At 49.9% G+C, this 13,119-nt stretch overlaps 2 protein-coding genes across 5 annotated transcripts in view; both read right to left on the reverse strand.

The window, feature by feature from the left end:
• NHEJ1 (non-homologous end joining factor 1) overlaps positions 1–2,226 on the reverse strand; it is an 85,192-nt gene extending 82,966 nt beyond the window's left edge. For 2 of the 3 annotated variants that reach the window (XR_010129709.1, XM_004033244.5), the window contains exon 1: positions 2,088–2,226. The gene's annotated coding sequence lies outside the window, so the exon portion shown is untranslated. Of the gene's footprint in view, positions 1–1,877; positions 1,925–2,087 lie in introns of those variants that run through there. The other variant, XM_019022178.4, reaches the window with a different exon arrangement.
• A 46-nt stretch (positions 2,227–2,272) lies between these two features.
• SLC23A3 (solute carrier family 23 member 3) lies at positions 2,273–13,095 on the reverse strand. Of its 2 annotated transcripts, XM_004033241.4 has the most exons (12): positions 11,173–13,095; positions 10,871–11,028; positions 10,659–10,756; positions 10,379–10,452; positions 10,002–10,183; positions 9,545–9,668; positions 9,280–9,394; positions 6,503–6,756; positions 5,579–5,684; positions 4,756–4,923; positions 3,667–3,762; positions 2,273–3,572 (listed from the first exon to the last, which is right to left on the reverse strand). In XM_004033241.4, the coding sequence occupies exons 1-12, from the start codon at positions 11,332–11,334 to the stop codon at positions 3,277–3,279; spliced, it is 1,833 nt and encodes a 610-aa protein (XP_004033289.1). In that variant the 5' UTR covers positions 11,335–13,095; the 3' UTR covers positions 2,273–3,276. The 2 variants fall into 2 exon arrangements, with proteins under 2 accessions (XP_004033289.1, XP_004033290.1); XM_004033242.4 differs by lacking the exon at positions 6,503–6,756 and having other exon boundaries at positions 2,380–3,572; positions 9,280–9,328; positions 9,545–9,637.
• Positions 13,096–13,119: the final 24 nt, after the last annotated feature.

Genomic DNA, 13,119 nt, shown 5'->3' on the forward strand with positions numbered 1-13,119 from the left:
TTTTTTTTTCCCATATTACATTCCTAGAGGACAGAAAATCTTTCTTCCATAGTGTTTAAGCCTCAGCATATTGCTGTTAGTATTTCTGCTTTCTAATACTATAACATAACGTGGAAACCTAAACCCTTCTTGTTCCATCTTTATCACATTCCTAATAAATATGTCACTCCTATCCTTTCCCAGAACTAGAAGAGAAGGAATAGTTCTTGTCTTATAAAACATCGTAAGTCATAGTGTCAGGGCCAGGAAATTCGAAGTATTTGATCATTATCTAAAAACAAAGTTTAGGAAGCTCTCAGGATTTTTTTTAAAAATCCCTAAAACAGGTTCTTAATCTAGAGTCAATGCATGTGAATCCTCTAGAATTATATGAAAATGTTATGTGTACACGCATATATGCACGGGGAGGGGGAAGAGGTCTACAGCTATCATCAAACTCTCAGGGATCGATGACACAAAAAAGAGCTAAGAACCTGTGTCCAGGAGCAACAGAAAAGACCTAAATTTCATTTCAACAAGAACCAGAATGACTAGGAAATCATGAATACAAGGCAGAGCACATCACAGAGGTAAAGACTGAATTAACTTCCACTTAACTCATCCTCCACATTCCCACTCCAGTGCACTGCCACCAATGACAACATGCCCAGCCTGGAACCCCTGCAAAACAACTTTTCTATCTCAGCAGCTAAAGTAGTAGGCTTAACCTAGTAGACAATCAGAACTACGGCTGCTTGACAGAGAATGTGATTGTTTTTCCTGTGGGGGAGAAAAAAAAGATGCCAATTTCCTTCATTATTCCAGTCTACAAATATAAAATGAACAGAAGTACCAGGAAGGAAAAATTTAGAATGTAAATAATGAAATTCCTTATTAAGTCTGATTAACACAGTCATTTCCCCTAGCTTTTGAAGTGTGCCCTTGTGACTTGTGACATAACTTTATATATATATATATATATATATGCATATATATACATATATGTGGTGATCTTTCTTTAGGGCATCCTCAAAGCCTTGTGTTTGGAGGATGGTGTTTCCGTCACATTTCCCACATGCTGCTCTTATGGGGACAGAAGTGGTCATGGGATGATTAAGCTAGTCCTAGCCGGACAAGAGCTCCACAATGCCAAAGGTCACAAACGCAAATAAAGTCGCCAAACACTTTCATCTCCCTTATAGGCACTCCCCAGTGTACTCTTTAACAGTTGCCAAAATTGGGTTTACTATTCTAGCCCATTCCTTCGGAAAGCCCGGAAGCTCAGAACCCTCAAATTGATGGGTTTTGTTTGTCTGTTGGGTAAAGGGGGAGGAGTTTAAAATGTGGCCAGGAGTAACCAGCCCTATAAAAAGGCCTGACACATTGGGCACCAGACCCCGGCTGCCTGCTCCCACCACACGCGTCCCGTTCTGCGTCCAAGGCTTCTACACTTCACCCTTTTCTTTTTTCCTTCAAGGCTGCCTTTAACATTCACATTAACGAGATTCACGGGTTTATTTCTCTTGAGTGGAGGGGCGCTGAGCGGCATCCCGGCGGAGGGGTCCTTTGAGAACTTTTATCTGCACCGAGTTCCGCTCCTCAGCAGTGACCCCTCTGGGCAGTTCCTCCGACGCCCTGCAGAGGGCGGTAGAGGCCCAGAGAGCATCCCGGCTGGGCCCCGCCCGGTCCCCCTGGGACAGCGCGAACCCTAGGTCCCACAACCATAGCCCCACCCCAGGAGCCGCCAGGCGTCCCGCTTCCACCCGCCCCAGCTAGAACAGCCTTCGCCGTCCGCCTTCCCATTTCTACAGCACTGGCTGCACTGGGGCACGGCTTCAAGGGGCAACAAAGCCGGCCACCAGCGGCTTCGTCGCACCAAACAGGCGACCAACGAGTACCTTCACTCGAGCCCTACCATCCACGCCGGGCAGCAGCCAGCGGACTGCGCACGCGCGGCCCCGCCCATCCCTCCCCCGGAGGCCTGCCCTGGACCCCGGCAGCGCGCGCTCCCTCCAGGGAGAAAAGGCCAGAGCCAGGGCCAACCCGCAGCGTCTGAGCAGCTCCTCGCTGGCTTGCTCCTGTCGGGACTCGAACGCGATTCCACCTACCGTCAGCGGCCGCGAGAGCGCCCACCCTCTTAGCCGCACGCACGCTTTCCTGCCCGCTCGCGCAAACCGAAAGGCCTAAAGTAAGAGGCCGCTTTCCCCCCACCGCAAGAGGAGGCAGGGTCTTGGGATACAGGGGCGGGGCCTATGCCTGGCGTGGGCGGGGCTTCTGGGCCTGGGACGCTGATGAGAGGAGCGCCGCAGTGGCCAGGGTAACTGGAGGAGAGGCCGGGCGGCCGGCTAGTAGAGGGGTAGTGGCGCGTCTTGGAGTCACGCTGGCCGAGTAGAAAGAATAGCGGGCGAGGCGCAGGAGAGGGGAGCCCAGGTTTGGATTTGTCAAACTTGAGTCACTTCTCTTCCCTCCCCTACCTATCCGGTCTCTTCTTAACAAAATAAGGGATTGAACTTCTGTAGATGATCTCTCAGGTCTTCCACCAGCACTAGAGTTGTTGAAGGAAGGAGTCTCCCAGGCATAAGTCCCATAGTCCGACCTCATCCTTTACCTCTCCTGCTTCATTTCTCCATCATCCCCGTACTTATACTCCCTCACTACTGAGAAATTTGAAACCCCTCAGCTATCTTGGACTTTGTACAACCCATGGCTTTGCTCAAGCTGGACCCCGAACCTGAAAACTTCTCTGCATCCATTTTCCAAAACCAAAAATCCTCATTTGTCAAGGCCATCCTCATTGCTTCTTGCATAAAGCCTTTCCCACTGTCCCCAATCAGAATTCATTATCCCTTCCTCTTTGCTCCCACGGCATTATTTTAATCTTTATTACAGACTGCTTTCTGCTTTGCACTTTCGTTAGTAATTACAAAGGTCTTTTTAAACCGTAAATGCCTTGAGACGGCATGGACCCTGTCTTATCACTGTAGTTCCAGGACCTTGCACATGGGAGATGCTCAGTAAGTATTAAAGTGAATGCTGGGGTTCAAGTGGCATTGATAGTACACAGGCAAAATCTCATTCATTCATGGTCCACTAAATCATGGCCTCTGCTCTGGAACAGTTAGGCCTAATTAAGACAAGGAAAGGCAACCCACCCTATTGGGAAATGGAACCTCTAGACAGGCCCATGTAATACACACACACATACCCTCTGCCTACAAGAAAGAACAGTTTGGGAGCTGACTCTCCAGCAGATGAGAGTTAGGGCTAAATTAACCAGGGCAGAAGTAGGCGTGCTGGTCATTTCTGGGACCTAAACCCTTCTGTGCTAGATTCAGGGCATGGCTCCCCTGAGCCAGGCAGCAAGTCTGCCATCTCTTCTGGCTCAGAGGAGCCTCCTTCCTCATCCCCAGGGTCTTCAGGCAGTGGGCAGAGGCAGCGGAGAGGCTGGGGGATGCAGGGACAGAGGTTTTGGATGGGGAAAGGAAGTCTGTACACTTGAGCAGCCTTCTCCCTGGGCTTCTGAGGCATTCGAGCCTCTTGGGCAGTGAAAGGAGATGGTAGCCCTTGACCTAGGCCTCGCTCAAGCTGTGTGCCTGCAAAAGAGAGGTTTGTCAGGCTATTGCCCATCCCAGGGAGGGATGGCTTCCTGGCCACTCCCCAGTCTGCTAGGGCCTAGCCTCAACTTACCAGGAATTGTGTTCTCTAGTAGGAAGCCTGAAAGTCCAGCCAGGAAGATGGGCTGTGTCAGCAGTGAGTGCAGTAATACATCCAAGGGGCTCCAGCCTATGAAGGGTTGGGGCCAGGCAGGAAGGGAACTCTGATCCTATATCCAAGCCCAGGAGTCTTACCCTCCCAGACCTAAACCGAAGCCTTGGACTAAGGACAGATCTTTCTGAATTGTCATTTCATCCCTCTCACCCTTTGTCTTTCTACTCTCCACTTTCCAAATCCAGGCCTTTCCCACAGGATTCCTGCTCAACACCCTGTGTTCTGATCATCCACACACCCTCCATATATGCTTTGACTATTCCAGGTTCCCTTTCTCTAGAAAGCGTAATATTTAAGCCCCAACCTCATCTCCCATTTTTTACCCTCTATGCTCTATCCTGGGTTTTTCAACCTCAGTCCTACTGACATCTTGGACCAGATAATTCTTTGTTGGGGGTGGTGGTGCAGGGGGGATGTCCTGTACAGTGTAGGATGTTTAGCAGCATCTTTCTATCCACTAAACCCTAGTAACAACTCCCTCTTCCTCCATTTGTAACAGCCAAAAATGTCTCCAGACATTGCCAAATGTCCCCATGGGGGCAAAATCACCCAGTTGAGAACTGGGTGAGACAAAGTAAGCAATTTACTGCTCTCAGAACATATCCTAAGACTTCCCATTTCTGTGTCTTTGCATAAATGATGGTTCCTCCATCAGGAATGACCTTCTTCTCACCAAAGATGTTTAAAACTTACCATCCTTCAAGACCAGCTCTGTTACTGGATCACCTCAAACAGAAGCTATCTCTCTTGCCACTGAGCACTGTAGCTCTTTATCTGAACCTTTCCTGTTATTTTCCTACACATCTCATCTCTTGTACTATGCTGTAATAACGGAAGGCATCTTTGTATTCCAAATGGCTAGCATAGTGCTCAATAAATATCTGTTAAACAGATGGATGAAGTATTTACACCAAAGCCCAGAGAAGGCTGTGGGGCCAGGAGTCCGGGCAGCCTGAAGCCTCAACTTGCTTTCCTGCTACTGAGCAACGCCTCTTCCCTTCCACCTACCTGTGCTGAACAGGACTGGGGCTTCCCGAAACCATCTTGGCAGCAGCAAGGCCATGAAGATGGAGAAGCCCACAATGAAGATATTTCGCCCAGAGTCTATGTCAGCCAGGTAGAAGCTGGAGAATCCAGCAGACAAAACCACAGCCTGGGTCACCCCCAGCACCCCACCTGTCTCATACAGAAGAAATCAAGGGGGTCAAGAGGAGTCAAGGGGGCTCACATAGCATGGAGTATTGCAGGGCAAGCAGGTTGTAATGGGAAAAAAATAAAACCCAAGAGAATGATTTTTTTTTTTTTTTTTTTTTTTGAGAGCAAGTCTCACTGTGACGCCCAGCCTGGAGTGCAGTGGTGCAATCTCGGCTCACTGCAACCTCCGCTTCCTACTCCCGGATTCAAGCGATTTCTCCTGCCTCAGCCTCCCGAGTAGCTGGGATTACAGGCATGTGCCACCACGCCCAGCTAATTTTTGCACTTTTAGTAGAGACAGGGTTTCATCATGTTGGCCAGGCTGATCTCGAACTCCTGACCTCAAGTGATCTGCCTGTCTGGGCCTCCCAAAGTGCTGGGATTACAGGTGTGAGCCACCATGCCCAGCCTGAGGCTGATTTCTGATTCTTCAGGAAGCCCAGAAGCCCAATCAAGAGAAGACCAAAATGTTGGGCTGAGAAATTGAGGCTGACACATGCTCATATCCATCCATCCATCCATCCACCCATCCATCCAGGAAAGCTATTTAGAAGGAAAGGGTGCCATCCTAAAGAACTGATCGGGCCACACTGGGGAGTAGCAGCTCAATACCAGCCCTGTTGATACATCCACTCACCAACCACAGGCAGTGGGATGGTGGTGAGGAGCTGAGCCAACCTGGGGGAGAGTCCAAGCCCCACGCAGAGTAGCCCCACTAAGTGAGCCACTTGCTGAGATCCAGCCTGCATGAAGAAAACACAGCCACTTCCTCAGACTGTCCCAGGTCTTTGCCTTACTGGTTCCTTCTCATCATTTGGATCCCAGCTCAAATGTTACTCTTCCAAGAAGCCTTCCTGGCCAGTCTATCTAAACGTGCCTCCTTTCCATCCCACTACCCTGATTTTTTTATATAGCACTTATTGCCTTCTGAAATTTTCTTCACTTTTCTTTTTTTAATTTTTAATTTTTTGAGATGGTGTCTCGCTCTGTTGCCCAGGCTGGAGTGCAGTGGTGCGGTCTCGGCTCACAGCAACCTCTGCCTCCCAGGCTCAAGCGATTCTCCTGCCTCAGCCTCCTGAGTAGCTGGAATTATAGGTGCACAACACCACGCCCAGCTAATTTTTGTATTTTTAGTAGAGACAGGGTTTCACTATGTTGGCCAGGCTGGTCTTGAATTCCTAGCCTAAGTGATCTGCCTGCCTCAGCCTCCCCACGTGCTAGGATTACAGGTGTGAGCCACCATGCCTGGCCCACTTTTTTAAAAAGATACTTTTTTCCTTCAGCTGTCTGCCTCTCCCTCTATGAAGTCCCCAAGAGAGCAGAACTTTATGTGACTGGTTCTTTGCCCCAGCCTTGATACAGTGCCTCATGCACAGGAGTTCCGTGGTGATTTGTTCACTTCCCCACTCTCTTAGCCCAAAGTCTAATCTTAGGCACCTCCCCAAGTAAGATAGTTGATGTGAGGTGCTAGGCACACCTGGCAATCAATCGGTGTAAGTTCCTGTCCTTCTTCTTCCCCTCTAGCTCCATCCTACCCCACTCCCATCCCAGGTCCACGTACCTGGATAAGACCCACTTTGCCCACGTTGGGGAAGCTGGATGCAGTGCCCATGGGGCTTCCCAGCAGCCCAGCCAGCACACTGCCCAGCCCCTCCAGGCTCAGCCCTCGACTGCAGGCATGTGGAGGTGGGGGAGGCAAATGCAGCAGCCGGCCACACAGGGCATAGCAGCCCAGGGAACTGGTGGAGGCTGCCAAGGCCATGGAGATGCCTGCAGCCAGAGCTCTGGGCGTCAGCAAAGGCCAATTCCACTCACCTGGGGAGGGAGAAGAAGCCACTTTGGGGCCAGACTCAAGTCAGGAGTACCCCCTGCCTCCAACAGCCTGTGCCACAAGAATCCTAGATGCCTCAATGTCTTTGAAGATAATGTCTTGGGACAAAACTACTGAACTCTAAGGAGAAAGACCCATCCCTTTACCATGGTCTACAAGGTCCTCTTTGGTCTGGCCCTTCCCTCTCTCTGCAGCCTTATCTCCCAGCACACTCTGCCTCACTTCCTTCACTCCTGCCACACTGGCCTTGTTGTAGGCCTTTGTACATGCTCTGCTCCCAGCCACCACAGGGCCTTTGCATATGCAGTTTCCTGCAACTAGAATGCGCTTCCCTCCTGCCTTTGTCTAGTTAGCTCCTACTCATCTCTTCCATCTCAACCCAGTGGCCACATCCTCAAGAATATCTTTACTTAGGCGGGGTGCAGTAGCTCATGCCTGTAATCCCAGCACTTTGGGAGGCCGAGGCAGGTGGCTCACCTGAGGTCAGGAGTTTGTGACCAGCCTGGCCAACATGGTGAAACCCCATCTCTACTAAAAATACAAAATTAGCCAGGCATGGTGGTGCATGCCTGTAATCCCAGCCACTTGGGAGGTGGAAGCAGGGGAATCACTTGAACCCGGAAGGCGGAGGTGCAGTTAGCCAAGATCACACCATTGCACGCCAGCCTGGGCAACAAGAGTGAAACTCCATCTCAAAAAAAAAAAAAAAAATTTACTGACCTCCCTGATAAATTCAAATTCCCTATTATAAGTTTTTTGGTTTGTTTGTTTTGAGACAGGTCCTTGCTCTGTTACCCAGGCTGAAGTGCAGTAATGCAATCATAGCTCACTGCAGCCTCAATCTCTTGGGCTCAAGCGATCCTCTCACCTCAGCCTCCGAAGTAACTGGGACTAAAGGTGCATGCCACCATATCTGGCTAATTTTTTATACTGTTAATAGAGACGAGGTCTCACTATGTTGCCCAGGCTGGTCTCTAACTCCTGAGGTCAAGCAATCCTCCCACCTCAGCCTCCCAAAGTGCTGGAATTTCAGGTGTGAGCCATGGTGCCTGGCTATTTTATTTTATTTTATTTTATTTTATTTTATTTTATTTATTTTAATTTAATTTATTTTATTTTATTTTATTTTTATAAACAAGGTCTCACTCTGTCGCCTGGGCTAGAATGCAGTGGTGCAATCATAGCACACCGCAGCCTCCAACTCCTGGGCTCGAGTGATCCTCCTGCCTCAGTCTCATGAGTAGCTAGGCCTACAAGCATGTGCCACTAGGCCCAGCTAATTTTTTTATGTTTTGTAGAGTGGAGTCTTGCTTTATTACCCAGGCTGCTCTCGAAATCCTTGCCTCAAGCAGTCTTCCTGCTTCTGCCTCCCAAAGTGCTGGGATTATAGGTGTGAGCCACTGTGCCTGGCCTCCATTATAAGCTCTTAGGACACAATGTATCTCCCTTTGGTTACACTTCCCACAATGGCAATTTTATATTTCCTCGGGTGACTCTTTAATTAGTATCTGTATTCCCCAATAGACTGTAAGCTCCCTGAAGGCAAGTACTGTTTCTGTCATGTTCATCACTATGTCCTCTACCATGTGCCTAGCACATAATCAGCAGTCAACAGATCCTTATTAAATTAATGAACAACCAGCCTGGACAACATGGCGAAATCCCGTCTCTACAAAACAACACAAAAATTAGCCAGGCATGGTGGTGCACGCTTGTAATCCCAGCTACTTGTGGGGCTGAGGCACAAGGATAGCTTGAGCCAAGGAGGTTGAGGCTGCAGTGAGCCATGTTTGCATCAATGCTCTCAGCCTGGGTAACACAGCAAGACCGTGTCCCAAAAAGTAAATTAAATAAATAAATAAATTGAAGAATGAGCAAATTTCACATACAATGCCTCAAAAGCAATCTTTATACATAGGTTGCCAAGTCAAATGCCCATAGGGGCTGGTAACATAAATGTGTTCATTGGGTAAGGAGTACTGGTAGTGAGTATCGGGGGTTACAGAAACAACAGATGTCTGTCTCCTAACACTGACCCAAATAAAACACCTGCAGTGGGATGGGGCACAGTGGCTTATGCCTGTAATCCCAGCATTTAATCAAGCAGATCACTTGAGCCCAGGAGTTTGAGACCAGCCTGGGCAACATGGTGAAACCCTGTCTCTACAAAAAAAAAAAAAAAAAAAAGCACACCTGTAGTCCCAGCTACTCCGGAGGCTTAGGTGGGAGGATCACCTGGGCCTGGGAGGTTGAGGTTGCAATGAGCCATGATCACGCCATGCACTCCACCCTGTATGACAGAGTGAGACCCTGTCTCAAACAAACAAACAAAAAAACACCTACAGTGAGGGGCTAGCATTATCTGTCTCTCAGACGGATAATTTCACTCTCCTATATGTTTTCAAAAAACACAGGATTTAACTCAGAAATAAAATCCATTAAGTTCTTTGAGTTCAAATAGATACCTTCATTTGAACAAGAGAATGGAGGACTAGGAGAAAACCTACCTGGGTGAGGCAGCCAAATCCATGGTGCCTTGGTGGGGGCAGACAGCTCCTGGGGGATAACACTGAATCCCACAAAGGCAGAAACAATCCACACACAGGCCACTGGGATCAGCACCTGAGGGGCGAGACTGAGAAAAGAACTCCTCCCCCAGAACCTTCTGAGCCAGCCTTGCAGGGGTAGACAGAAGCCAAAAGGGAGGGGATGGAGTGAGCACTCCAGGCCAGCCCTTCTGACCTCTACTGCCCTGCCCAGACCCACACATACCGAAAGGAGCCGGAAGACAGGGAGAGGAGTGTGAGTTGATGACGTTGAAGCTCGCCTCCAGGGGCACACATGAAACTGGCAGGAGCCCAGGTGCTGAGAACAGACCACCATGAGCAGGATAACCCTAGGAGACAGAAGGCTTTAGGAGCCAGAGGCAGTGGGTATCCTGAGGGATGGGAAAGGAGGTGGGAGTGGGCAGAATATCATAAAAGCGGGGGGTGATACCAGAGAAGGAAACTCCCATGGAAGGAATAGGAAGTGACCTTGGGGGACAGCAGAAAACAGTGTGAAATTCAAGGAGACCAGATGAATCAAGGAAAAGTCTTGGATTCCAAATATAAAATATGTCCCTATTCCAGTCGCTGCTGAATCTGATAGGACCAGCAGTTCTGCCCTCCCCTAGTGCCCCCATACACCCCCACTGGGCACCATCCCACGCCTCTCAGGACTCACGTACAGCAAGGCCAACCCCCAGTGTGTGAAGCAGAACTGGGCTACCTCCCTGTGGGCAGAGAGCCCTGCCACAACCAGGCTGGGAGCCAGCACCAGGGGCCCACAGTGGGGGAACACGTGGCCGGGACTCCCCAGCAGCCCCATCGTGCCCTGCAGCAGCCCAGATACTACCACTGCCCCGGACACCTGGTAGAAGAGAGGAGAGGATGGAGAGAAAACATTCTGCTCAGTCAAACTGGCCTCAGCCTGGTCTTCCTAATTCTAGGTATGGGTTCCTCCCAAATCTCCTTTCCAGGAGCATCTCAGTCTCTGCATAATGGAAACAAGAGCCCCCCGCAAGCCTGGCACCACCCTTATCCCTTCTCAGCTCCAGACACCCACCTCCTGGAGAGAAGTGTTCCAGTGCCCCAGGCCATGGCAGCTAGGTCCCCTACACAGGTGCAGCATGAGGGAGGCTAGGAAAAGTTTGGGGCATAGAGAAGAGAAGGGTGAATGGAATGGAGACCCATTGCTCTACAGTCCCACTCCTGGTACAGGTCCAAGCCCCCTACAGTGTCACAGTCTCACCACTGCCCAATCTCAATTCTGCACCCACCTACACCTGCACGCTCAGATGAGAACCCAGCCCCACCCTTACCCCTTGCCCTTGCTCTGTGCTCACAGTTTCCAGGTGTCTGGATGGCCAGGGGTAGCTTCTGGCTGGTCAGCACCAGAGCAGGGATAAGGAACTCTAAGGATGGAGCCTGGACAAGAGGCAGCCTGTAGGAACAGCAGCCCCAGCAGGTCTGGGACTATGTGGCAGCCAGCAAGCCTCCCCCAAACCTCTCCTACCCTCCAGGACTCTGCCCCTCTCTCCAGGGAGGTTCCTCTCACCTGATGCCCATCCAAGTTTGCAGGATGGTAGACATACCACATGAAAAGAAGCTGGAGGCCAGGAGCTGAGAAGGGGAGTAAGAGAGTCCTCCTGGGGAGAGACTGCAAAGCAGGAGCAGGTGGGAGACACAGAGCAGAGAAGCCATGACCAAGACATGCTGCAGGTGGAGGAATGGGGAGGGCAGTCTTCAGAGAAGTGGAAATACCTACAATACTTCCAGAGGCTTTCACATGCCACATCTATACCTACTTCCCCACACACACCATCAGGCAGCACCAACTCCTGCACCTCTGCCTCCTACCTGCAGAGCCAGAAGACAGCTGAGGCTCCAAGGCAGAGATCCACACAAAGGGTCCCAAGAGTGGGTGGAGGGATTCTGGGGAGCAGGTGGAGGCAAGGGGGCCAGGGCATCCTGGGAGCCTACTGATCGGAGTTGGCTGGGATTGAGGGGTGATCGGCTCATGCTGCCTTGCCTTTCGCTTTGTCTTGGCTGCCCGGGACCAGAGTTAAGTAGAGAGAGTAAGAGGTCAGAGTTTGGGTGAAGCCTGGGGTGGGGAGAAGGTGGGGGTGTCAATGAAGCGGAGCAAAGGTATAAGGAATTTGGGGCAGGGCACCACCCTTTCACCTTTGCCCAGCTGTTGTGCAAATTCCATCAGCCATTAACTGGGGAGCTGAGTTCTGGGGCCCTCCCCCGAGAATCTTCCAGATTTCCTGCCCCTAGACCAGGCTGTAGAAAGTAGGATAGGAGGGGTGGGGAGGAGAGGAGCTCTTCAAAATAATCTGGGGAAATTTTGCAGACTTTATTCCCTCCCATTTAAAACCATCACTATTTGATCCACAGTCCTCACCCCTTTCAGAACCAAGGCCCCTGGATTACTTCAAAATGAAACTTGTGGGCTCAGTATGGTGGCTCATGCCTGTAATCGCAACACTTTGGGAGGCCGAACTGGGTGTATCACTTGAGGTGAGGAGTTCAAGACCAGCCTGGCAACATGGTGAAACCACCTCTACTAAAAATACAAAACTTAGCTGGATGTGGTGGCACATCCCTGTAATCCCACCTACTCGGGAGGCTGAGGCACAAGAATTGCTTGAACCCAGAAGGCAGAGGTTGTAGTGAGCTGAGACCGTGCCACTGCACTCCAGCCTGGGTGACAGAGTGAGACTGTGTCAAAAAAAAAAAGAAAAAAGAAAAAAAGAAACTTGTGGACAATATATCCTACATCACATGTGACAACCACAACTACCTGAAACGTGCTCACTGTAAAGAATAAAATTTATAATAACATGTATTTCATTACGTGAAGGCTTAAGCACAACTAAACCAGAAGACAATAAAGTACAATGAAGTAGTCCAATCCCACACCCTATGAGAATTGCTGTGGTTGCAATAGCTGCAATGCCAGCTGATATCGGTGCTTTATCGGTGACTCTGATGTTGGTAACCCGATTTTCCAAAATGGCAAACAAACTCTTGGTTAAGGTGCCAAGCAAAACAAAGTCGTCTTAATTTACATGGGAAAGAATTCCTAGCAAACTGAGTCTTTTCAAAACGCACAAACACTATTTCACGTTTACATGTGCAAAGACAGTTCTAGGCTCAGATAAACAGGGTTTTCATATACATAAAGCTGGTCATTCAAAAGTTGTCTTGGGAATTCTTCACAGTAAGGGAGGTCTGAGCATTTCATGATGTCTAGCATCCCGCCCAGGTTGACGAAATGCCAGTAGCACCCCATCCCCTCGAATCCTTTTGACAATGAAAAAATAGCCCATAAATTTCCAAAATGCCCCCTAGGGGGCAGAACCACTTCTTCCGTGAAGGATCCTCAGCAGTCCCAAATACCCTCAGCCAAGCTGCCCAGACTGTTTTCCTTCCTCCAGTGATGACCCAGCCTTGGAGTTCTTCAAGTTCTTGGAATTGTTAAGCACCATGTGACCATCACCATGTGTCAGACCAGTGAGGAGGTCAGGAGAGAGAAGTGTCCTCATGGCTTGCCCTCAGGAGCTCACAAGGCTCTGCTGGTTACAAGGCCTGGCCCCTCTCCACGAGATGTGCTTTGGGATCCACAAGGAGAGTGCTTACCAAGAACAAGTGACAGACAGGGCCAACTCAGGGACAGGACAGTCACCGTGTGTGTCCCATGGCATCCCAAGTTGAGCAGTGCTAGGGCCCAGGGTCCTGGGAGCAGGAACAAAGTTGGAAATGGAAGCCTATACCTATCAAACGATAGGAAAGTCCTGGGAT

This window comes from Gorilla gorilla, chromosome 11, assembly GCF_029281585.2.
Source record: "Gorilla gorilla gorilla isolate KB3781 chromosome 11, NHGRI_mGorGor1-v2.1_pri, whole genome shotgun sequence".
Lineage (NCBI taxonomy): Eukaryota > Metazoa > Chordata > Mammalia > Primates > Hominidae > Gorilla > Gorilla gorilla.

Bases quoted from the DNA above. Each gene is read 5' to 3' on its own strand.
- SLC23A3 (XM_004033241.4), bottom strand. From the start codon at position 11,334: ATGAGCCGATCACCCCTCAATCCCAGCCAACTCCGATCAGTAGGCTCC. The intron at 9,669-10,001 runs GTACGTGAGTCC...TCTGTCTCCTAG, and splicing joins CACTGGGGGTTGGCCTTGCT to GGTTATCCTGCTCATGGTGG. The intron at 9,395-9,544 runs GTATGTGTGGGT...CTCGCCCCTCAG, and splicing joins CTGTCTTCCGGCTCCTTTCG to GTGCTGATCCCAGTGGCCTG.